The 25,173-nt window shown below is 35.4% G+C and overlaps 2 protein-coding genes across 2 annotated transcripts in view; one reads left to right on the top strand and one right to left on the bottom strand.

Annotated features, from left to right (window-relative positions):
- LOC137399443 (tectonin beta-propeller repeat-containing protein 2-like) overlaps window positions 1–25,173 on the top strand; it is a 170,952-nt gene that overhangs the window by 41,138 nt on the left and 104,641 nt on the right. Inside the window, exons 9-17 of the mRNA XM_068085562.1 lie at window positions 1,435–1,544; window positions 1,668–1,735; window positions 3,411–3,524; window positions 4,784–4,864; window positions 5,560–5,657; window positions 8,942–9,630; window positions 11,341–11,408; window positions 14,721–14,846; window positions 17,440–17,617. Of these exons, the coding sequence (XP_067941663.1) occupies window positions 1,435–1,544; window positions 1,668–1,735; window positions 3,411–3,524; window positions 4,784–4,864; window positions 5,560–5,657; window positions 8,942–9,630; window positions 11,341–11,408; window positions 14,721–14,846; window positions 17,440–17,617 (1,532 nt within the window). The remainder of the gene's footprint in view (window positions 1–1,434; window positions 1,545–1,667; window positions 1,736–3,410; window positions 3,525–4,783; window positions 4,865–5,559; window positions 5,658–8,941; window positions 9,631–11,340; window positions 11,409–14,720; window positions 14,847–17,439; window positions 17,618–25,173) is intronic.
- Window positions 20,663–24,640, bottom strand: LOC137400186 (uncharacterized). Its single transcript, XM_068086506.1, has 3 exons — window positions 24,509–24,640; window positions 23,486–24,086; window positions 20,663–21,262 (listed from the first exon to the last, which is right to left on the bottom strand). Exons 1-2 carry the CDS (start codon window positions 24,558–24,560, stop codon window positions 23,491–23,493), a joined length of 648 nt encoding a protein of 215 aa, XP_067942607.1. The 5' UTR covers window positions 24,561–24,640; the 3' UTR covers window positions 20,663–21,262; window positions 23,486–23,490.

Here is a 25,173-nt window from a genome sequence, read left to right as displayed (position 1 = left end):
AATTCATCTACATGTAGATGAATTTTAAACTAAATTAGTGCATGTATTTTTATTAGTTTTTTATGTTTGTTTATCAACTAGTACCAAAGAGGTGGTAGGGCAGGTGTCTGCAGGTGTCTTTAAGTGTGAGTAATGCAGCTGAAGTCAAGAGGGTTCATAATGAGCATCACCTTACCGTTAGCGAACAATGTATCTGGTAAAAGGAGTTTAGGCATCCTCTCAACAGCAACCTAGTAGATTGGAAATGGCTAGTCTGAATTTCTGATTTTTGTTTCTGCTGCGTTAGTAAGCTAAGCACATGTTATACTGGACATGTGGACAGTTGCTGAGCTTAGTGTGTTACTGTTTATGTCATACTACAAGTTTATAAGTGTCAATACACATTCTATCAGATGGAATCATGATAATTCAAGGGTATGCCAGGTTTTGCGAAAATTGGTAATGGATATTTAATTTTCTCTGGACTGGGTCAAGGAGATTAAATGTAAGGGTAAATTCCCCGAGTAAAACTGCCTTTGTTGTGATTAGAATGTTTGTATCTTTGGCCTAAGCTATTCAGTAGGTCCTTTAATAATATTTGAAGTATTTTGCTTGGTTATTGCTCACTTTTTTGTGTTTGTTCAAGAATATAATTAACCTGCAATGAATGATCAGTGTTGAAGGTTAAAAAAAGATTCCTTCTGATGGGATTCGAACCCATGACAATGGGCTAGGCCAAGTGGTACACCATCCCCTGAACCAATCATTGTTTTCAGAATTTTAGTATAACTGTACATATACGATATCCAGTATTATTATGTCTGTATTTATGTTCTCTGCTCTATCAGCACACTTGACCATCTCTCGCTTCACTCTAGCCTGCTAGGCTACTAGTTTAGTAGCCCTGACTTTAAGGGTTTACTATTTTCAATCTTATTCAATCTAGATGTATTTACTAATGTTAACTTCAGAATGGCGATGCAAGTTTGCTTATAATACTTTTTCTCTTGAAACACAGTTATATGTGTTATCATTTGTTTGATGTTCAGTAATGTAGCTCTAATATGATTTATGTGTGAACTTATATGTTGCAGTTATCCTCTCGTTATGGTCATGTGACCAATATTATTGACCTGATAGAGTGGGTTTTCATCAAATTTGTAACTTAGATGAAGATTTTACAATAAATCTGTTATTTACCAAACTTAAATCTGGAACTATCTATTATTAAGAACGATTAGGTTCTCCAATTTGATTGGCTGAATTTTATAAAGCTTGCTTAGCAGACGTAACCAGCAGTATTTTAAAAATTTTCACTTGACAAAAAGATCTATGTTCACCATCTGACTAGTAGTTTATTCTGAAGATAGGCCCATCCATATTGCAAGTTAGCTTATATTTATCATAATACAGGCTTGCTATCTTATTTGACTCTTGATTTGATCTTATTTGTAGCATGTGTAACATCACGGATGTAGCGTGTCATGACGGAGACGTATACATATTAGGCTGCGGCACAACACGACGACTTCACAGGCTCGCAAAGGGTCCTGACTCAGTACAAGGTAATACAGCGCAAGACTATTTATCATTTCGACTTTGGATTTTGTTTCTATAAAGGCGCAGTGACTGACCAAGAAAGAAGCATTTCAGTTCTCGCGCATGGTAAATATATTTTAAACTTGCAGCTCTTGAAATAGTTCCAGAAATTCCTCTAGAGAAGAACACTCCAGAACCTGTACCAATTGAGCCCAAGGTAACGTCTTAACGTTGTTTTCGCTCACACCTTTAGGGTTTGTAGCTGAAAGATAGCTTATAGCCTGGCACCCACTATTGCAGTATATCAGGGTTATTCTCTCGGTGATTATTAGTAGACCATGTAATCGCTCCAACAATGGTATCACCGAGACAGTGCAGGTATGTCGACTAATAGTGCATCTGTCAACCTATCTCGATATTTCAATGTATAAAGTGTATATATATACATACACATACACTTTATACTTTGAAATATATATATATATATATATATATATATATATACATACACTTTATACTTTGAAATATATATATATATACATACACTTTATACTTTGAAATATATATATATATATATATATACATACACTTTATACTTTGAAATATATATATATATACACATACACTTTATACTTTGAAATATATATACATGCACTTTATACTTTGATATATATATGTATATTTGGCCTAATCTGCTCCAAGATCATCTCAAGCTCACTCCTTTGGACTTTCAAAAAAGGAGAAAAAGACTCCTTTTTAAATTAGTGACCGTAACTGTAGTAATATTGGTTTATAGCGATGAGTTTTCTCCTTTTTCTTATCACTTTCACTCGGTTCATGATTGTGATCATTTAACAATGAGTTAATCGAACGATAAAAATCTCTGATGCATTTAACATAAAGTGATACATAATATACCTTTACTTTAATAAAAGCGGTGCTATCTGTTCGTCCGTCTACCCATCCAAAGGTTCAAGGTTATCATAAATAAAAGTTTTTGATGATAGTCCAACTCGTGACATTCATTTTGCGTTGTTCATTTAACGATTCATAGTTATGGCTACCAGAAGCTTTATAATTTATATCACTTACCAATTTTTGATAACTTGGAGAATGCGTGTGAATGTTGAAAAGGGTTCTTAAAATGTTTTTTTTTTCAAATGATGTTTTGTTTTATTCTTTCTTTGTTTAAAAATATTGTAATTGAGATTAAAATTACAGAAAATGTCGTGTTCATACATCATTCGTAACTTGCAAACTTCAGATAAGTTACCTTGTAAATTAGCTAGTTCTACTTAATTGTTGATATTTTGTTGTGATTGAAGTATACAGAACTCACATATATAATTATTGATGAGCTTTTCATTGAGTTATACATGTACATACAACGGCAAAAATTAATTGTTTTTATTTGACAGCTCTTCATGAAAAAAACTTTATATACTCCATGATTGTCAATATTATTATCAGGTTTTTTTACATCTTCTAATTTTATACAAGGTAATACTTTATTTTATAAAAAAAAAGTTAAAACATTTTACATAGAAGGTTAGAAAGGATAAAATGTGTAAAGGCTTGAAGAGAATCTTACAGGTGTCAGACTGTAGAAGGCCATTATTCATCCATTCTAATAATAGCATTGTAGGAAAACTATTTTTGTGTGCATCTGTATTATCTTGAACTAAAGCAAATGGAGATGCTGGCTAACTCAAAAATCTAAAAAAATTAGTCATCTTGCTCACGGTTGTAATTATCTTTCCAGATGAGTGCATGACTCCTCGCTGCTACTTTATGCTATAATCCTTTCTTTTCCACGCTGATGTACATGTATGTAGTTACTGCTCTTCGTTGATTGCCAAGATCTTTGCCTCTCTAATCCCAGCTTTATTTAGGCTGATGATAGGGAGGCTGTGGTATTGCCCCCAATAGTCAAGTCAAAAGATTTGATAGAACTGAGTCTAGGAATGAGTACTCACTCCAATGATTCAAGCCAAAATGGGAGTCAGGTAGTCTTACCGTCTCTTTCTTTCTGTAAGCCACTCTGGCTCAACCATTTGTTGACCTTACAGTGCCCTTACCTTTTTAGTGACCTTACAGTAATACCTTTAGATACGAGCTTTATGAGTTGTGGCACCGAGCTTGTATGTCAATTCACTTGTATGTCAAATCAAATTTCTGTGTATAAAATAACTCAACACAAATTCCTCTATCCCCACACTTTAAAAAAGCACCGTAAACAGGATATTACAATGGAAAAACATTTTTTTAATGGCTCTAATTCACCACCTAGGCTCACAAGGTAGCAAAACTTGTCTGGGAGTTACGATCTGCAATAAAATGTGACATACTGTACAGCAGTGTATGGAGTTATTGAGTTTGTGACAGATATAGCAGTTACCGGCGATATGAGAGAGACTTGACAGCAACACGTTCAGTATACAACACTTTCGTGATGCTAATTAACATAACATAAATTTTAAATTTGGCTTGAGTGAGCTTAGCCTCCTATACATGCGCGTTAAAAATAAGATTTAATCTTACGTTACACTAAACTAAACTCTAATTTTAATTTCATTTTTTCACTTTTCTTCCAGCTTTTTCTTCTTGCTTCACTTTTTAATTTGACTCTCAGCCAACTTTTTAAAATGCTTTTTGATCCAACGAGAATGACCGAAGTGATGCTGTTCTCGACTTTTCGTACTCGGCCACTTAGTGGCTGCATCAGGAACTGTCTTGCATATGCGTGTTTCATAGTTTAGAGCAAATATTTCCTCAGAATTTTCCTCGGATCTCAAGTTTCTCGCTGGTTGACGCAGCTGTATGTCAAGGTATTACTGTATTGAGAAAGCATTTTCAAGGAACCTGGTCTTGCCTAAATTATCTTCTGCTTGAACCTTAATAATAGTTTTGGCTTATGCAATGTCTTCTTGCATTCCTTGGCTAGTGCTTGAATGTTAGCTGGATTCTGTGTAAACATACACTAAATTTATTTTAGGCAGATGTTGGAATCGAATGAGCATTTTTGCTATAGATTATCGTGTCTACTATCATAGAAACAACAACAAGCCATGTTTATGCAGCTTGATAATACTTTTATCTAGCAGCTCATGATTTCATATAGCCTGTTCCTCTTTATTAAAGCAAACGTGGTATGACAACCCTGCATGAGCTCTAAATAAAATTTAAACCGGCTTACTTGACATAAACTTGGTTTTTATACATTTACATTTCTACTCATAGTTATAATTGGTTGAGCTGTTTATAGGACAAAGAGAAGGAAAATCCTAAAAACATGAAGACAATAGAAGCAAAGTTTGCATCTGGATTGTCTTCTGTTAAAGAAAAGGTATCATCTAGTAATGAGATATGTGCTGTAGCGCAAATGTGAGATTTGAGGAGTACAGAAATGATAACAAAAAGGAATCAATATTTTATTGATTTTGTTATTTGATTATTGGTTTTGTTATGTTAACCTGTTGTGGGGTATATGCTTCATAAATAGCATTTGAATAACACTTTAAGAATCTTTGCCATAATAACAGCTGCACCAGCCCATCTGTCTGTCGAGAGCCATGGTTGGAGGTTGGAAAAAATATTTCATTGGACGGGATTTGAACCCACGGCGATTGACTGGGTTGCTTGTACCTTCCACCTGCATCAATCAAATCTTTTCCGATTTTTAGAAGAATTGTGCATATACTTATCATCTATGGAATGTTATGATCTCTTCAGTATGATCGCTGGAATAGTGTGGCATCAATGCCTGGTTCACGCTATATCACCATTGATGCCGAGGCATCAATGGTGATATAGTGTGAACCAGTCTTTATATCCCAATCTCTAATGTCAATGAAGTAAACTTTTGTATCCTTGCATCACTTTATATCGCAACATTAAGCTGCCATTGCAAGTTATGCCAATGAACTGTCAATTTTTGTGCGATGGCCGATGTTGTCATGTCATTATGAAGTCAAGTTTAGTTGTGCCTCTAGCTTTGACTTGATCAGATGGCTGATGGTTTTGTTTTCTCACATTATTTAGTTGACAGTGTCTGGGGGTGATGTCAAACAGGTTGGACATACGATGAAGCTCGGCTTTGGAAGCTTTCTAAATAAGGTCCAAAACCTTTCACTCCCCAGGTAAGTCATTACGTTATTGTAGATTGTTAGCCATGTATATATTCTGCCTTCGAACATGAATGTAGAATTTTGAACTGATCATTTACAAGCTCCTTTATCAAGACAAACACCTCGAAAATGTTCAAGCGTTTAAGTTTGACGAATAGCGATAGAATACTACCCTGTGATGTGGAGTTGTCCGCTCTTTTTGTAAGATGATTTGGAATAAAACACAAGTTTCAAATTGTTCAGTAAATCACTGCCCAATCACGGAATATTTACTAAATATTTGTTGAGCATTTAGTTAGTAGATTGCGAATTTTATTAGCTCATCCAAAGATAATTTTCATAGAGATTATAGCCGAATAGTACTGATCATTTTGTGCTATTGAGAAGATCAGTGGCTACACTAATTACTGTGATGTGGCTTCGAGACCGGTGAGTGCCTCGCACAACTCAAATGACAACATTGGAGTGTTTTAAAATTGTTTAGGCTCAACCAAGCATATGTTGACCACCAGCTCTATGTCTCTTATGCTCTATTGAAATATTGGTTTTGTAAAATGATATGCTAATCACTCATTTGACCTAAGCATTTGTATCAGGTTCATATTCTCAAGGCTATAGCTTGTCTCTGAATTAAATGTTAACAATAGGTTAGAAGCTTCATATTTACATTATGACCTTGAAATGAATATAGGTCTGACAGCAGCCAAGTCCTAAGCTTTTATGAAAACAGTTACTAAGTAGACAACTTTATTTGATCAGAAGAAATTTTCTCATCGAATAAATTTTTAGTAATTTGTATTTATTGAGCATTGTAGTCAGGCGCTGGTTAGGGGAATTATTTTAGCTAAATACCGAGTGAACTAAGAAGAAACATTGCTGTATGTAATGCGCCATTTTTATATTTCAGATTTTTGTGCAACTTTTGGCACTTAGTATAAATAGTAATAATAGTCTTTAGCTTGAATTCTACATTGTTTAAATCTGGTATTAAACCCCAATATTAATTTACAAGGGTGTAAGGAAAGGGTGTTTGTTATTTTCTTGTGGTAAGAGACAGCAACTCCAATCTTTTCCACTTTGTGTCACCTAGTCTACCACATCAATGCCTATCAATTTAAAAAAAGATTTGTTTTAAGAGAACAATTGTTCTGGTTTATTTAGAGATAGCAAAATTTTTTTCTGCTTGTCTGAAAGTGTTGCCAATTACATCACTCTTTGTTTTCTTTTAATAGCAACTTTCTGACATCGTTTACTCTATGATTATTTTAAGTGTTTCATTGCTAAACAAGTGGAACCAAACTTTTAATAGCAACTTTCTAACATTGTTCACTCTATGATTATTTCTAACATTGTTCACTCTATGATTATTTAAGTGTTTCATTGCTAAACAAGTGTAACCAAACTTTTAATAGCAACTTTCTAACATCGTTCACTCTATGATTATTTTAAGTGTTTCATTGCTAAACAAGTGTAACCAAACTTTTAACAGCAACTTTTTAACTTTGTTCACTCTATGATTATTTCTAACATTGTTCACTCTATGATTATTTTAAGTGTTTCATTGCTAAACAAGTATAACCAAACTTTAAATTTGATTTGTTCTCAAATTTTCCGATGCTGCGATTGCAGGAAGTAAGATTAATGCTATAACTTTAATGCTCACATAATATCAAATTAATTGCAGCCTGTGAATGTTTTTATGCCATAGTAGGGCTAGCCAAAGTCCCAGCTGATAATAATATAAAAGAATGCTATTTTTGATCAGCTTTTAGTACCCTGGCAGTCTAGTGTGCTGTGAGGGACTGCCATGTGTGCCAATAAAGCACAGAATAACTATATTCACAATTATTCTAAAATTGTGGAAGCTGAATGGCTGCTGCCCGTTGCATATCTGAATTTTACGGGTTCGAAACCTGTATGGTACAATCCTTTTTTCAACCCCTCACCATGGCTTTGCACTGATGCACGAATGTACACAACTCTAAATAATATATATTATATGGTACAATGCTGATACTAGTCATTTTAGACCAACTGTAGCGGTTTTGTACATGAATTTATTTATGCAAAAAAGTTGTCATGAAAAAAAGTCATACATCTTTCTGATAAGAAAACGTAAATTTTGACGACAATTTATTAAACTAAAACTGGGCCTTTATTTAAACTTTTTGATGCTTTTTCTGAAGGATCACACACTCCTGCCTAAAGTGGCATAATACATGTAAAATAAATTAATAAAACATCTCCTTTCGCCAAAATTTTCGTTGTTGTGTTTCATCGTCACTTACCTGCGCATCTATCTATGTCTCGCTGTAATTGTTATTTGGTTACAGGAATTGCTCAAGGAAATTTAATAATAGATTTTTGTTTAAATTTTATGAAATTTACATAAAAAGCGAAATTCCTAACGCTTTTGCCACCGAAAACCGATGTATCAGCTTTCGCAGTAATAGAAGTACAGACCGTAAGCAGATATATCGGCTAATCGATGGGGTTTCATTTTTCTTTTCATTACGAAGCCTACGCATTAGCTAGACTAATAAAATTTTGTCTCCAATGAAACAACCTTTTTGCCAATCACATGCAACCAATAAAATTTTTTTGGCTAAGCAGTTCCATTTCTAATCATTTTACAAAGCGGGAAAACCAAATCGCTATCATCATGGCAATAAGAAACTCACCGCGTTCTTTCAACACAAAGAAAGCGTCAGCAATTTAGCAAGAGTAGGATTCACAAACAATTTTATACTTATCTTGTAGAGAATTTTGTTCTGAATAAGATGCGGTTTACAGTAAAACGATATCTGCATTGATTCTTGAGATATAGCATTAGTACTAGCGATTTATCAATATTTTGAAAATCCGTTTAAATTAATTTGGTCAGAATAATCATTCAGTCCGAATTCAATGCGGTAGTGAAAGAGTTGAAGGGTTTTTACTTTGGCAATTATTATTATAACGCGGCGAGTTTGAATCCCTCCCAATGCATGCAATCTTTTTCACAACCTCAAATGGTGACTTCGAACAGACAAATAGACATGGGTTTTACTATATTAAATATTATTGTTGACAGAAAATTGACTCAATTCAACTTTATTGTCATGGGTTTTTGTGAAATGTTTTATTGATAAACTGTCTAAACACAGTTTTCTTGATCTACATCTTTTGCATTTCATACCGCCCATGAGCATGTTTTATATTTCATACCGCCCATGAGCATGTTTTTGATGAATTGTATAGCAAATTTAAACTATTCGCTTTGGCATTTGTTATGGGTAATGTGTTGCATGTTCTAGTAAGAAACAACACTTACCTCAAAGCGAGCCTGAGAAGCCAGCGGTCGTCAGCGAGATAGTGGCTAACTCAAAGGCAGCAAACACTGAGTCAGCAGAGAGTGCGATTAACTGGGCAAAAGAAGCAAGTTCGAGTTACAACTCAAGTGACCAAAATACGATGCAGCATTCTCAATCCCCCTATGATATACTGTCTGCTTATGGGTCCCCGCATAGTGATTCAGTGCCCAAGGTCGTTGTTCATCATGCTGGTGATAAGAAAAGTTCTGAAAGCTTGGATAATCTTCCGCATGATGACGATGATGATTCCAATTTTGTCATCCGATTGGCTCCTGATAAACGGAGCAGCTTTCCTGGGCTGCCTTCTTCTCCAGACCATTCAGATTCTGTAAAAGAGTTTAGCCTGTCTTGTGACGAATCGTCTGTGCATCGAAAAATGTCACTACAGTATGAACCGAGTCAATCAGCCAATCAAACTAAAGCGGCACCTAAAAAAACTCTTCAAGATGCTATGAAAGCTAAAACGAAAGAGGTGGTTCGAAAGGTCAAGGGTGGAGACGAGGTTGATGAACTCATGTTACGATTAAATAAATTACTCGACACGAAAGAAGTAAAGGAGTTTAATTTCCTTAAGAATGCTTTACACTCGGAGAAGACGGAGGACAAAACACAGAATGTTGCATCGGAAGAAGGTCAGTTTTAACAGGTTTTGCCGATTCATTGCTCTCTGTTGATTCTTACCACCCAATGAGTACGCTCAACTATTTATCGGTTATGGCCTTTAATAAGTTTCCATTCGGCGGCTTTGTAGCGACACACCCCTGTCGTGATTTAGTGTCGCTATGCGAAACCTTATATCAGAACGTTTAGATGGGATTAATTTTATTGAAATAGGTCTTTCTTCAAGCCAACAGTACACAAAGTCTGATTGTGGCTGCGCAAGAATTTTATTCAACGCTGTTTGATATTGTATATATTAATTCCCGCAGATTCATAGGTTTCTCAAAAGCTTATATATCAGCATCATATAGATGTAGGTTATCTGTCAACATATTCACCAACATGTGAGTATCGTATTGATATGAGTTATCTGTCTACACGAACGTTGACATGTCACCATGCCTTAAATAAACTTTTTTTTTCAAAATAGCAGTTTTCTCATTCAAACCGCAATGATTTATCCCATTAGAGCAAAATGGAGAACCAAACTCCCAAAAATACGAAAAAATAAATTAATTTAAACAAAATTACTTGCGCTGACTTGTGTTTCTTATCTTTCGCTAAAAATTTTCAAATTTATCTAAGTGTTAATTGTTATAATTAGCTAAAGCAATTTGTAAGGAAAACCGATAACCGATTTTATGAATGTTGATGCCAAAAGTTCAACTAACCGCTACAGATAAAAACAGATTTGTTTTGTCACAGACAAGGTGCTAAGTTCTGTTTTTTGCAGAAAGGTAGAGTAGGCTAAAAATGACCATTTATACAGGCGGTTTATTAGTATACACCGATTTATTATGATGCTACTTTGTGGCACTGAATCATGACAGGTTTCATTGTAGTGCTCCGCGATAACACGATATAATTTGATATGACGATAGATTTCAGTGGATGATTTTATATTTGGTCAGTTTTCAAGTCGATATGAATATCTAAGCCGATATTTTATCGAAATATCGGCTTATTTTATTTTGCAAAAATGGAGTTGTCTATTCTCTTTATTGTAACAAGGTGACAACTCCTGCTTTTCAACCAATATATTAATCGATATCCTCTCATATCGTTCATGTTAAAACCCAACGCTATATATCGAAAGAAGACAACTCCAATGTTCGATATTTTTCGATATTCGATATATTTTGAGACCAAATAATCGAATATACATGCAAAGATAACGTGCAGCACTAATTCATTGACAGATCATCGACACCTGTTGCGATGCGCCATCTCTGTACGATGTACCATCTCTGTACGATGGAAAGTGCCTAAACGACCAGCGGCACAGCGACCTTAACGCACGTTGGCATCAACGACCATTGCGCCACAACCTCATCGTTCTGCTACAGCACCCCCATGAGAACATGATTTCCTTGTCAGCCTAGCATAACGCTGTGGCATTGGCACACCGAGATGTTGCTACACTGTCCCTGTATGGAAACGCAGTAAATGTTTGTTCGTGCTCTCATCTTTTATATTCTGTTTTTGAAGATGTCTCTGAAACTGGAATTGACAATAAAATAGCCATAATACTCTAGATTATCGGGTTATTTTTTTTAAAGGATCCCTGGTTTTATAGTAGCTTGTTTACACTTCATGGTTTTTTCGCTGATGAAAAAAATGACCTTTAGAATTTTAATGTGAGTAAATGAGTAAGAAAGATTATGGAACAACCTCTGTTTCAGCTGCCGTGCCGCGTCCGGAGCCTGTGGAAGTGACAATTCAATCATCTGATTCAGAAGATGATGAAGAGGTAAGCTTGTCCATCTGTCAGCAAGTGTCTGCAGGTGTTTTCTCTAACCTACCAGTGATGGTGCAAGAGTTGTACCGCTAAACCTCTCAAGGTTGTTTATTTAGCAGTGACTTTTGCGGTTCTGTTGCTTTGCATAGCCAAGCTCTTGTTCAACTTCATACTTAAACCTGTCATTCGTTAATTGACAAATCTCGATTTGTTGTCTGTATTTGGCGAGTCTGTCATCTGTTGTGTGTCAGCTCATACATTGAGATTATCTTTCTACGTCTAACATAATTCATAGAAACCAGTTACTTATTTCTTTTGCTTTGGATAAAATTCATCAATTTGGAAAGAAATAGGTCTATTATGAGAAACTTTGCCTGTATGAATGGTCAGCCTTTAAGTCTTCTCGACCTTTCCCCAGAAACCGAACTTAGCAAATTATTTGTGACACAATTAATCTACTTTTTTTCTGTTGCACTTTGATTTTATTTTTGAATCAACATTTGGGAAGACAGGTTATTGGCTTTGCTTAAAACTTATTACTATAACTATATACTATTAACTTATAACTTTGCTTAAAACTGCAGCTGATTATAAAAACTAACACTCGAACAGTTTTCAAACAATTTTTGTTAAAAATAAGATATGCGAGTCATAGCAAATTATTTTTTTAAATTTAATTTTTCATATTATTGGGTTTGTAAAAAGTTTAGTTCTCTATTATGCGCCTAGACAGACAACTCATATCTATATGATACTGACATATTGGAGTGTGTGTAGACAGATAACCCATACCTATATGATACTAACATATTAGAAAGTGTGTAGACAGACAACTCATATCTATATGATACTGACCTTTTGGAGTGTGTGTAGACAGATAACCCATATCTATATAATACTGACATGTTGAAGTGTGTGTAGACAGATAGCTCATATCTGTATGATACTGACATGTTGGTGTGTGTGTAGACAGATAACCCATATCTATATAATACTGACATGTTGAAGTGTGTGTAGACAGATAGCTCATATCTGTATGATACTGACATGTTGGTGTGTGTGTAGACAGATATTCCATATCTATATGATACTGACATGTTGGAGTGTGTAGACAGATAACCCATATCTGTATGATACTGACATGTTGATGTGTGTGTGTAGACAGATAACCCATATCTGTATGATACTGACATGTTGGTGTGTGTGTAGACAGATATTCCATATCTATATGATACTGACATGTTGGAGTGTGTAGACAGATAACCCATATCTGTATGATACTGATATGTTGATGTGTGTGTGTAGACAGATAACCCATATCTGTATGATACTGACATGTTGGAGTGTGTGTAGACAGATAACTCATATCTGTATGATACTGACATGTTGGAAAGTGTGTAGACAGACAACTCATATCTATATGATGCTGACCTGTTGGAGTGTGTGTGTATACAGATAACCCATATCTGTATGATACTGACATGTTGGAGTGTGTGTAGACAGATAACTCATATCTGTATGATACTGACATGTTGGAAATTGTGTAGACAGACAACTCATATCTATATGATGCTGACCTGTTGGAGTGTGTAGACACATAACCCATATCTATATAATACTGACATATTGGAGTGTGTGTAGACAGATAACCCATATCTACATGATACTGACATGTTGGAGTGTGTGTAGACAGATAACCCATATCTGTATGATACTGACATCTTCGTGTACGTGTAGACAGATAATCCATATCTGTATGATACTGACATATTGGAGTGTGTGTAGACAGATAACCCATATCTGTATGATACTGACATGTTGGAGTGTGTAGACAGATAACCCATACCTATATGATACTAACATATTGGAAAGTGTGTAGACAGACAACTCATATCTATATGATACTGACCTTTTGGAGTGTGTGTAGACAGATAACCCATATCTATATAATACTGACATGTTGAAGTGTGTGTAGACAGATAGCTCATATCTGTATGATACTGACATGTTGGTGTGTGTGTAGACAGATATTCCATATCTATATGATACTGACATGTTGGAGTGTGTAGACAGATAACCCATATCTGTATGATACTGACATGTTGATGTGTGTGTGTAGACAGATAACCCATATCTGTATGATACTGACATGTTGGAGTGTGTGTAGACAGATAACTCATATCTGTATGATACTGACATGTTGGAAAGTGTGTAGACAGACAACTCATATCTATATGATGCTGACCTGTTGGAGTGTGTGTAGACACATAACCCATATCTATATAATACTGACATATTGGAGTGTGTGTAGACAGATATTCCATATCTATATGATACTGACATATTGGAGTGTGTGTAGACAGATAACCCATATCTACATGATACTGACATGTTGGAGTGTGTGTAGACAGATAACCCATATCTGTATAATACTGACATCTTCGTGTACGTGTAGACAGATAATCCATATCTGTATGATACTGACATGTTGGAGTGTGTGTAGACAGATAACCCATTTCTATATGATACTGACATGTTGGAGTGTGTGTAGACAGATAACTCATATCTATGTGATACTGACACATGAAGTTTTTGAGAAGTCTATGAATCTGTGAAACATAATATACACAATATCAAATTACATCGAATAAAAATATTGCGCAGCCACAATCAAACTTTCCGAGCTGTTGGCTTGAAGAAAGACTTATTTCAATGACATTAAACTTACCTCCACACTCTCTTTTCACTAGTTATAATAAACTTACCTACACACTCTCCTTTCACTAGTTACATTCTTGACATAGCCATTCTACGCCGCTGTTAATGTTAACTTTTTAATTATAGCAAATGTTTGTTTTGTATTACACAAGTTACTGTAGCTTTTTCGACATTTTTTTTGTTCCGAATATATTTGTATCTAAGTTAAAAAAACAGAGATCATTGTTATTCTCAAAGCAATTGCTGAGCTCTTAACTTTTGACACTCTTGTTTGATCACAAACGCGCTTAACACTCTAAAGTTAAACATCCGATTGGACATGATAGTGCAACTCCAATAAAAAAGCAAAAAATCTAGTATCATGTTTGTTAAGAATAGGAGTATTCAAATGATTTTATAATATTTACAATATAAGTTCCATTTGCATGCCTATTTGTGAACTAAGTTGACAAAAATCTAATGATTATTATGATAACTTCTGAATTATTCATAATTTAGAGTTAGTGTTTGTTGTCAGAGGAAATGAGAGATATTTTCTGTAATGTGAAAGGGAAAATACAAGGTAATGCAGATTTTAGTTAGTTTTGGCTGTTTCTGTTTCCATAGGATATCTACAAACCTCGACAGGTGATACACGATGATGCGGGAATTCACTTTGAGGTCCCCACAGCTAAAGTGGATGATTCTAAAACATACGGCGTCTCTGGTATTTCAAAGTTCGCTAAACACATAGTAAGTGGCTTCCTTGCTTTCACCCCTTTTGAGTTCACCGTTAATAACATCCGGTCTTTTGGCCGGTACGTGTGATTGTCACAGCGCTGCCAAAAGGCTTACCAGAATTCGAATGACTCAATGTTGTACCTTTAGATCACATGTGCTGATTTAGGAAGGAAAAATTGGATTTGGAGCTAGAAGAATTTTTAAATGGACACACTGTCTAAAAGTATTATACGTACAAAGTTTTGTAGAAATTGCTAGATAGCTTTATATTATTTGTGTGAAACAAATTAAACCGGCTAAAGCATGGAAAATAGGGTACAATAGAAACTCTACTCAGAAAAGACTTAACATACGAAATTTCCAAGTTGAAAAACATTTTTTCGTAAAACTATTGCTCCACCTCACAAAGATCTCTTGCTATGAAAGGCCTTTCGTATTTTGGCCCGTTTGTTTTCTTTTGTTTTATTTGATGGCTTATTTTGACTCATATGTTTAGTCAAAACACAAAGCAAAACAGAGTTTTGTCCTGTACGTGTTGCAAATCATACAGGATAAAAGACCTGATGTTATTAACACTGAACTGGACCTATTTGTTCGGTCATAATACGAAACAAACAAACAAAACAAATGGGCCAAAATTTTTTGGCCTATTTGTTTTTTTTGTGGGTGCGTACAATGTGTATCACTCAGTTTCATTTACTAGCGAAGGTCAATAAACAAGTGTTTTTTGCCATTCGTGGTTTATTGTTTATTTCTAATTTTTATCCACCAAAAATAAACAAACAAACAGTTCATAGTTATTCTCCACCGTTTCTCTGTTATTTTTTCTTTCCATGTGTACTTTGTTATTTATTACGCAGCAATATAATTCTAATGTGTATTTTTTACAGGTTTTAACTATTATAATTTATACAAGTATTATGTCCAGGTTTTGTGCGGGATTAAAACAGATTAAGGCAGATTACGGCAGATTAAAACAGATTAGGGCAGATTAGGGCAGATTAGGGCATTTACCGTATATGGTCAACTTACACAAATCTTCTGGAATGAATCAATTTCATTTTTGTAAGTAGAGGTTTTACTGTATGCGCTAAAAGTTTTTGCCTTTGTTATGGGAAGGCATGTGACAAAACTTTGATTTTTTGTGAAAGGTGTTTTCACACATTGACATTCATAAGGTTATCTAGGAGTGTGCCAACCGTGTCTCATGTGTTTGGTAAGTTGATAATGTATTAGAAATATGGGAAGTTTTGAATTTTATGTCTACATTCATCTCCTGAGGTAGAGCAAACAGATTCTAATTTTATACAAGGTTAGCTAAATATCTCAATGTTTATACAAATGTCCAGCCATCAAGAAACCTTAGCATTTATCTCAGCTGCCTGAAGGACGGTTCACACTATATCGCCCTTAGTCAGCGTTTTCCTTTCGGCGTTTATTGTTGGTTATGTGAACCGTGAACCGATGGCATCAACGAAGCATCACGAACACGCGCGTCAGTAATTTGTTCATATCCGTTTATGATAGTCGCTGCGGGACTAGTTTTTGATTCCAGCACGCCAAAAAAAGAGGTTTCTTCGCGGAAATGTAAAAAGTGAAATGAGCACACAACGCCACGGAGTATTTCCTGATGCAAACGCGTATAGGTTTGTGATAGTGTGAACATGGTTATCATCGACGATCACCGAAGTATTGTGGCATCAATATCGAGATACTTCGATGTAGTGTGAACCAGCCTTAAAGGATTGACCTCACTGTGCTGTACAATGAAAGTCCCCATGTCATGACATTCATGTCATTCGTGTTATTGTTGACACTGATGATCCTCTAGTGTGTCAGGGCCTTTGATATTCTTTAAAGGAATAGTCCCGTCAAATTTAAAAGATTCTATCAGAAAGTATAGATACTTTTCCATCATTTGAAATTCTGTTTATTATTTGAGGTGATCTGACTACCAGGATGTTTCAAGATGAAAATCAAGAAAACTTAATAGCTGGTTAAACGCTTCGATGAAAAAATCTTCAAGAAAGATGATAGCATCTTTCTTGAAGATTTGAGTTGCACTTTCTGTTTGTCCCTATTGTTATCGGCTATTGCGTTCAAGTTGCAGTGTTACGGTTCTCTATTAACATACATTTTATTTAGTATTGGCTCCTTATTGTTTGAATGAAACTTCAAATATAGCCTCAGATATATTGCTATAGACGTTCAAATGGTTTAAAGATAGTTTGGTTTACAATTGTTCCATCGTTTGTTTTCTAAATACTATGTAGACATATGAGTACCCGATTCTGATGTATTTATCACTTAGACAGTATGTGTGATTGATGTCATTTTTGGAGAAATCTGGCCATGTTTTTTTCTTCAGAACGTTTTAACTGCAATCAAGTTTTGTTGAAGTTAATCTTGAAACTTTCTGGCAGCCAGATCACTTAAAACTACAAACTAAATCTCAAATGCTAGAAAAATATTTATACGTTGTGATAAAATCTGTTAAAATTTTACATGGCGAACCCTTTAAACACACCACCTTCTGATATACTTCATTTCCCAGTTTGAGACCTGGATGGCTGCTTCCGTAACCACTCTCTGTTGCCAATTGCAGACTTCAGAGCAGTGGACATGTGAGAGTGTGATGTCACAGCCTGTGAGCATTTGCACTGCTTCCAACTATATATGGGTGCAGGACAAGTACTCAGCTGTATGGGTAGCTAAGGCTGAACAGTGCTTCCTTTGGAAAAAGTTGGATATTAAAGCGCACAGCCTCTCTGTTGCACCATCAGGTATTCTTTCATTTCATTCAGATGTCTATTTATTGTTTGCCAGGCTGAATTGACCAGACATGTGAGTGATTCTCTATACTTACATGTATGTACTTTTATATTCATTCATTTAAGTACTCTGATAGACATATATGTAAGTAGTCCAATATACACACATGTAAGTACTCCAATATACATCAATGTGAGTACCCCAATATACATATATGTAAGTACTCCAATATACATACATGTAAGTACTCCAATATTCATATATGTAAGTACTCCAATATACATATATGTAAGTACTCCAATATACATACATGTAAGTACTCCAATATTCATAAATGTAAGTACCCCAATATACATATATGTAAGTACCCCAATATACATATATGTAAGTACTCCAATATACATACATGTAAGTACTCCAATATACATACATGTAAGTACTCCAATATTCATATATGTAAGTACCCCAATATACATATATGTAAGTACTCCAATATACATACATGTAAGTACACCAATATTCATATATGTAAGTACCCCAATATACATATATGTAAGTACTCCAATATACATACATGTAAGTACTCCAATATTCATATATGTAAGTACCCCAATATACATATATGTAAGTACTACAATATACATACATGTAAGTACAATGCACCCTTAGGATACGATTTTGATCAGCTCCAGGGTTGGCATCATATGATGTAAAAGTCGTATGGAGGGGTATAACAACCATGGTAGGCTAATTATATAACGCAAACATCCCTTGGTAAAAATCATCAAAATTTTATACAAGTACTGTACATATTAACCATTAGTAACAAAACAGTATGTTAAACTTAGTAACTATAGTTACTTACACTAACTTTAGTATATTTAGTGTATTTATTGTTTATGATCTTCACTAAAATGTAACAGTGCAATGTGCTATGTGCAGTACGCACCGTAGAGTTCTTACCTTCAAGACAGATGTAAGTATAACATAAACTTTTAATTCACTTTAAATTAAGTTTTGCTTACTAAACACGCACTAAAAGCTAAATTTTAGTACATATGTCTTTTTAACTATTTTACTGAAATTCAACATATTATCACTAAAATTTTATCTCTTATTAGTTTCTGGCTTCGTTTTCACCTTAATTTTAGCTGATCTCATTAAAACCTTTTTTAACCTAATTCAGCGAGAAAGTCCGAATGATGCTAGTTTCGTAATAAAGTTTTGTTTGCAAATTAGAAGAAGTTGTCTGACCACTGACTTTCTGATTGCAGAGATAGCAACTCCAATTTTGCTACTGGGTTGAATTGGAAAACATTACCATTTTACACATAAAAAATGCTGAACTGAGAGAAATTGGTCATCGTGTCTCTTTCAGGCATTGTGAAAATGTTTTTGGCCAACACCATTGTGGCGTCTTTATTATTTCGACATACGTAATAAGCACACCAGCTGTCAAATTTGAACTTGGGTGAAATTTTTGCTAAATTCGTATGGTGAAATAAGATTTGTATGGCGAGGTGACAAAATAATCTCGTTCCAGCTTGTAAGGTGAAAAAATCGTATGGCAAGGTAATCATATACTGAGGGTGCACTGTGCTAGCTTTTCATCCTCACATCATACCGGAAAGGCAGCCCAGCACATTATTTGCTTTCTTTATTGGAAACTAGATGAATGCTTGGCGTTGCAGTAGTAATAAAAAGGTTTTTGCTCTAAAAATTTATTTTTACTCGAAGTATACAACATTTGTCATTCTATCTTTTAAATGAAGGTGTTTGTTTATTTGTATATACGCTATAAGTTTAATTAGGTTTATGCTATAAATACATACTTTTTTAAAATTTTGGGGAAGTCTGTGCATGTATTTTTTTCTAGTAGTTTAAGGGTGCTTGCTGAAGTTTGCGTATTTTACACAATTAGCAGGTGTATTAAGTATATGCACAATTATTTCATGGTATGGCAAGGTGGTTGCATGGTGTGGTGGTTAGTGTGTGTCTGTAAAACCAGTGTTTCAGAGTTCAATTCTAGTGCGAAGTGTTTTTTTCCTTCAAATTTATGGCTATAACTAGACAGAAAATTAGGAATATATATACCCTAGGACACTTATGTATTCGCGTCATCTAACTTTCGCGTTTTCGCGGAGTCATCCTCTCGCGAAAATTTCATGAGCGAAACTAAACTACCATAACGAACGAGTGAAAATGTGAAATTAAATAGCTTCGTTCATTGATATCCACAATAAAATCGTCCTAATGAGGGACCTAGATGTCATTGATAGTCCAAGAAACAAATGGCAGCAAGCGATCGAATTCAATTGTCGATCTCGCCCTCACATTTCTAAATGCGGTTTACTAATACCAACTAGTCCCAAATTGAAAATTTCTTCTTACTAGCGAACTGGACCTGAGGAATCTAATCTGTTTGTTCCACTGCATTTATTTTCACATCACTCTATTTTCACACTCATCAGAGCCGCGAAATTAAGTTGCAGCGAAATTTTACTCTGTGTGCTACTCACAAAACTAAATACTAGCGAAATAAAAGTCTCCTAGGGTAGATGATGTAGTGTCAATACCTTTTAGTCTCTATTGATGCTATTCAATTGAACATTCTCAATACATTTAACAACAGTCTATTGAATCTATTGAAACACTCGAAAGTATTGTGTGTCATGTCTGAACATGTTAGACAATGCTATCCTTGATGACAAAAACTTTTATTGGTCGGTTGTGGTAACTTCAAACCTTCATCTGACTGAGAACTAGCACATTGTTGGTAGGGTGTGCACCTCTAGTACTCTGTATGGGAAATCTTGGATTTATCTTTTGCTGAGTAATTGTCTCGCAAGTTATTTTCACAGTTATTGTAACGTCCTACCAGAACAGATATTGTAGTTGCCCTAGTCATTTTCAGTGAGGGAAGCTAAGTGCAAAATATTGTAAATAACTAATCTTGTGGTTGGAGATATTAACTCAATAAAAATAGGTCATGACCCGTATATTCATAACTAATACAGTAGATACCTCTATATACGAAGTGAATTCTCACAGCAAAGTTTGAAGCTAGTTGTGTTACCAGAAGTATGAGGGGGCAAAAAAATGAGTTCGTTCACAGTTTCTTAGTGAGATAACCCTATCCATGTATTTTGCTATGTGGTTCACACTATATCGCTGTATCTCGGCGTTGATGCCAAAATACTTCGGTGGTTGCCGGTAATAACCGTGTTCACACTATCACAAACACACGCTGTTGTTTGCTTTCGCTTTTACTTTTATTTTTTATTTTTCCCGAAGGAATCTCTTTCTTGCCGCATGCTTGGATCAAACACTAGTCTCTCAGTGACTAGCACAAACGGAAATATATAGATAAAGCTATCCACGACAGCGGATCATCATCCCTGAAATGGATCACATTGTACACGCTGTTGTCGATGATCAGCGAACTATTGGGAAAGTTTGACAGCTGCAATCTTTCCTGACATATCGTCGGGAAAGTTCGTGGCGTTTCTTCTTCGATTTCATTGGTTCATGGTGCACGTAGTCGATGATGAACGCCAAAAGGACAACAGCGATATAGTGTGAACCAGCCGTGACGCTCATTGGTAAGAATGTGAGATATCCCCCGATCGCTTCAGTTTACTGTTTTCTTCGCAGCCCTAAAAAAGAAAGAAGTTGTTGTAAGTTCTTTAGACATGTAAGTGTGAATATAAATGTGGGCACAGTGCCATGAATAGCTTCCCTAAGCAAGAATCATTATCAATAGCTAGTACACTTTGCAGTCCGTACACTGGGAGAGATCATAATAGACAATAAGTATATGCGTAATTAACTCTCTCTACCAAATTAATTTCTTTATCAGAGACATAATTAGGTATTCTAATCAGTAAAACCTAACATTTGACAGGGGCTTCATCACTTCTGAACCACACGGTCTATAAAATATTCAACTTCTGAATTAATGATCATTAAATCTGCTGGTGCCATGAAAAATGCCAACAATGTGTTGCGGAATGAAAACAACACTGTTTTGGTCATTGTCGAAAAGGCCGTGAGCACGAGTCGCACAAGTTATCAATATTATTACAGTTTACAGCATAAATAATAATATAATAGTAATAATATAATAAATACTACTGATAAAAGGTGGAAGATAACTCTCAGTAGTACTGTTGTTCAATATAAATCACCTCAAGTCCATTAACCTACAATTGGTACAAATTCGGAGCTGTAATGTGTCTAGCACGACTTCTTATTGCTAATGATAAATTGGGATAAAAGACAACAGTTTTGGCAAAGTTAAATTATGCTCAGGAAGCCATATTTTTTATTGGCTCAACGTATGCAGATAATTGTTTCCTTTCGTTTAAGTACAGATACGATAGGATCATTTAGTGATGCAGTGGTTAGATTGCTGGACTGTAGATCGGAGTACTTGAGTTCATTTCCCGTGCTAGGCAATTTTATTTCTAACACTCTTGGCGTGGCTTCCGCTCTTGGCGGGCAAATGGATGGACATGGCTCTTACTATAGTAAAGATTATCACCACACCACACCACACTCTATCGTCAGAAAGACTCACACAAGCAACTGACAAGCTCATCCATCATATGATTGAATACTTATTATCCCCTACTTCCTGCAGAGTCTCATCCAATCCAGATGTAATTATACTAGCATTCGCTAGTCTATCAGAACTACTCAAAATGATTACTAGAAGCCAAATTTTTTTGCATCTTCTGTTTGTTGACTAAGTGACTCGCTCATCGTTTTTCTCTGATACAGTCAAGGGGCCTGATATGTAAATCATTATTGTAAACAGTCAGTAAAAACTCTATTCCCTTAGTAGTCACTTGACGCTCATCGTTTTTCTCTGATACAGTCAAGGGGCCTGATATGTAAATCATTATTGTAAACAGTCAGTAAAAACTCTATTCCCTTAGTAGTCACTTGACGGAATTATAGGGTTTGATACATCCAAGATTTCACCACTTAATGGTTCAATATCGCCGGCCAATAGAGTAAAGGCATCATGAAGTATGCTTACCAACCGTTGCGGGATTTGTTTTATTGTTGCTTAGTTTCATTGCTAAAGTTTATTCTCAAACTTAGTCTTTTGTATTTTATTAAAGTACGAATACATTTTTTCTCTGATTTTGCCATTACTAGAGTGCATCGTTAGTATTTTGCTTCTAGTGTGTTTTCAAACGATTTTTGAAACTTGCTCAACAATATTTGAATTGACCGATTTTAAGTCTTTGATTTGAAAATAAGTTTACACAAGCTTTCACAAACTACTAAATATGAGTCTGCGATATAGAGAGTTATCTAATCTCAGTCTTATGTATAATTGTAATCAAGCTCATAGGTTTCGTCCCTCAAAACAGTAATAGTTAGCAAGAAATCCAATAGACATTATAATGCTTGAAAATTTTTCATTTTAGTGCCGTGTAGATCATAATGAACAATGCTTACCTATCAGCTACTTGAGTTAATAAAAATGTATTCAATCACGACACAAAGTCGTTTTTCCTTAATGGTAGCTAGACAACTTCCCATAGATTTAATTCTTTCAACTCGTAAAGTAGTATCAGTCTTTCCATTTTGCTATGACTACCAAATGCTAGTTAGCAGCTGTCATAATTGATCATTATGAAAGCGCTCGATAACCAACCCATACACTTGCTATTAGGTCTTACTAAATTATGTATCTTTACTGTGTCAGTCTAATCTTTACGCATCATCTTGTTTTGATCAGCATTTTTCAACTCTGATTAGATTTCTGTAGACTTAATGTGTAAAGGTTCTGAGTTTTGAATCTTTTGTACAGAGGAGAGACAAGTCCGAAGATGAAAGGTCTTTCCTAGTTAAAAAATTCTCACCTCACTTATAGTGGCTCTACTGGTCGTAGTTTGCTGAATGCAATTTCAGTCTTGGCATCTGCGGCAAATCTCCTGTTCTCATCATTTTTTGGGTGCTCACATCTCACACCATCAGTTGGCTGGGGAATGGGAGCTTGAGATATCAAACCTGGCATGTCTGCCCAATCTTGTGGAGTGAAAGCTCGTAGGGTGATTTGATCATTTCGTAGCATCTCTCTCACCTCCATAAACTCTGTGCACTGACGATACGGACAGACTGCACGTATGTCAATCCGCACTTTATGGTCTTTCTGGAGCTTTTGCCAGTAACGAGTACATCTCCCGGATGGTGCATAGTTGGTGTAAACTTTCAATGTGCCGACTGGTTGATCTCCTTCATTCTTCAGGCTCGTCAAGTAGTCGTTCATCTCTGGCCACAGTCTTTCCGCAGTGTACTGTCCCCATTGGTTCGGCTTGGCAAATATATGGAAGAAGGTTGGTAGAATGGATGACTCTTCAGTTGGTACAAACTGGACAATGCAGTATGTAGTTTTTGGTAGTTCAACATTTTGTTTACCAGCCAGAGTCATCCCGGTGATATGAAACAGTTCCAGCACTTGATCTGTATCATACAGTCTTCATGTAAGTAAAAGCCTGTTTGTAAATACATGGATGTATGGAAAGTCATTTATTGTTGCTAATTACCCTGATAGTCTAATGTGCCGATAAAGCACTGAAAATATTTATGTGCACATTTATTCTCAGATGGTGGGCGGTGGTTGATTAACCCACATGTTACTCTTGTGCTGCCAATACAAATGTTTTGAGTTTGAAACCCATTTGAAGTGATCTTACCCCAACCTCTAACCGTGGCTTCTGCCTCGGAGATGTGGCTTTTATCATAGTGAAGATTAGCAAGAAATAAAGTTCATCAATGAGCCTATTGATGTTACAATGACACTGAAATTTACTCAACCAACAGATTACGTATTGTACAGTCAACTCCAGCTGTACAAAAGTTATGTAATATCAGCATTTACTTACTTTTTGTTAGCTCGTCATTGAGAGTCGATCCATATTCTGCTGAAGTCATCATTCTTGCGCTCCAGACCTGAAAACTAATTTGTACTAGTTAGTATTTCGATTGAGTTGCCTGACTCTGCTATTCTCTCAGCCTTATGCCAACGTCTTCTCATTAGTTCTCTTGTGACATCCTTCATTAGTAATACGTGGAAAAATCAGCCAAGCGTATTATTGGAGGTTGTGTCTATTGCTGATCCAGAATTCTTGGTGTAGTTTGTTTGCTTTGTAATATGCTGGTACAATATTGAAGCATTGATGGACTGAGCTATGAATCAAACCTCAGCATTTATTTGAAACCAGAGCAATATTTCGACCAGCTATGTTTTGATGTGGTCAATGCATTTCCGGAACATCAGTAGAGCATCTGGCCTAAATAATTTACCGGCTAAATTATATAGGGTGCTTTTAGATTCTGTACCTGTTGGAGTTGTTACCTTTTGTTTTAGGATGGTTTTACTCTGGGGAGGTCATTTTTTTATATCTTTGATGGCAAATCTAAGCGAAGCATCGGAAAGCACTTGGTTTGATATGTGTTCTGTTTTATTGGTATATGACCAAACAGTGAAAGTTGTGTAAATGGTTTAAAACATTGTGTGTTGTTTAATATTTATTATTAAAGTCTGATA

Source organism: Watersipora subatra, chromosome 7, assembly GCF_963576615.1.
Source record: "Watersipora subatra chromosome 7, tzWatSuba1.1, whole genome shotgun sequence".
NCBI lineage: Eukaryota > Metazoa > Bryozoa > Gymnolaemata > Cheilostomatida > Watersiporidae > Watersipora > Watersipora subatra.
The sequence above is the reverse complement of the archived record's forward strand: the minus strand, read 5'-3'. Positions and strand labels throughout refer to the sequence as shown.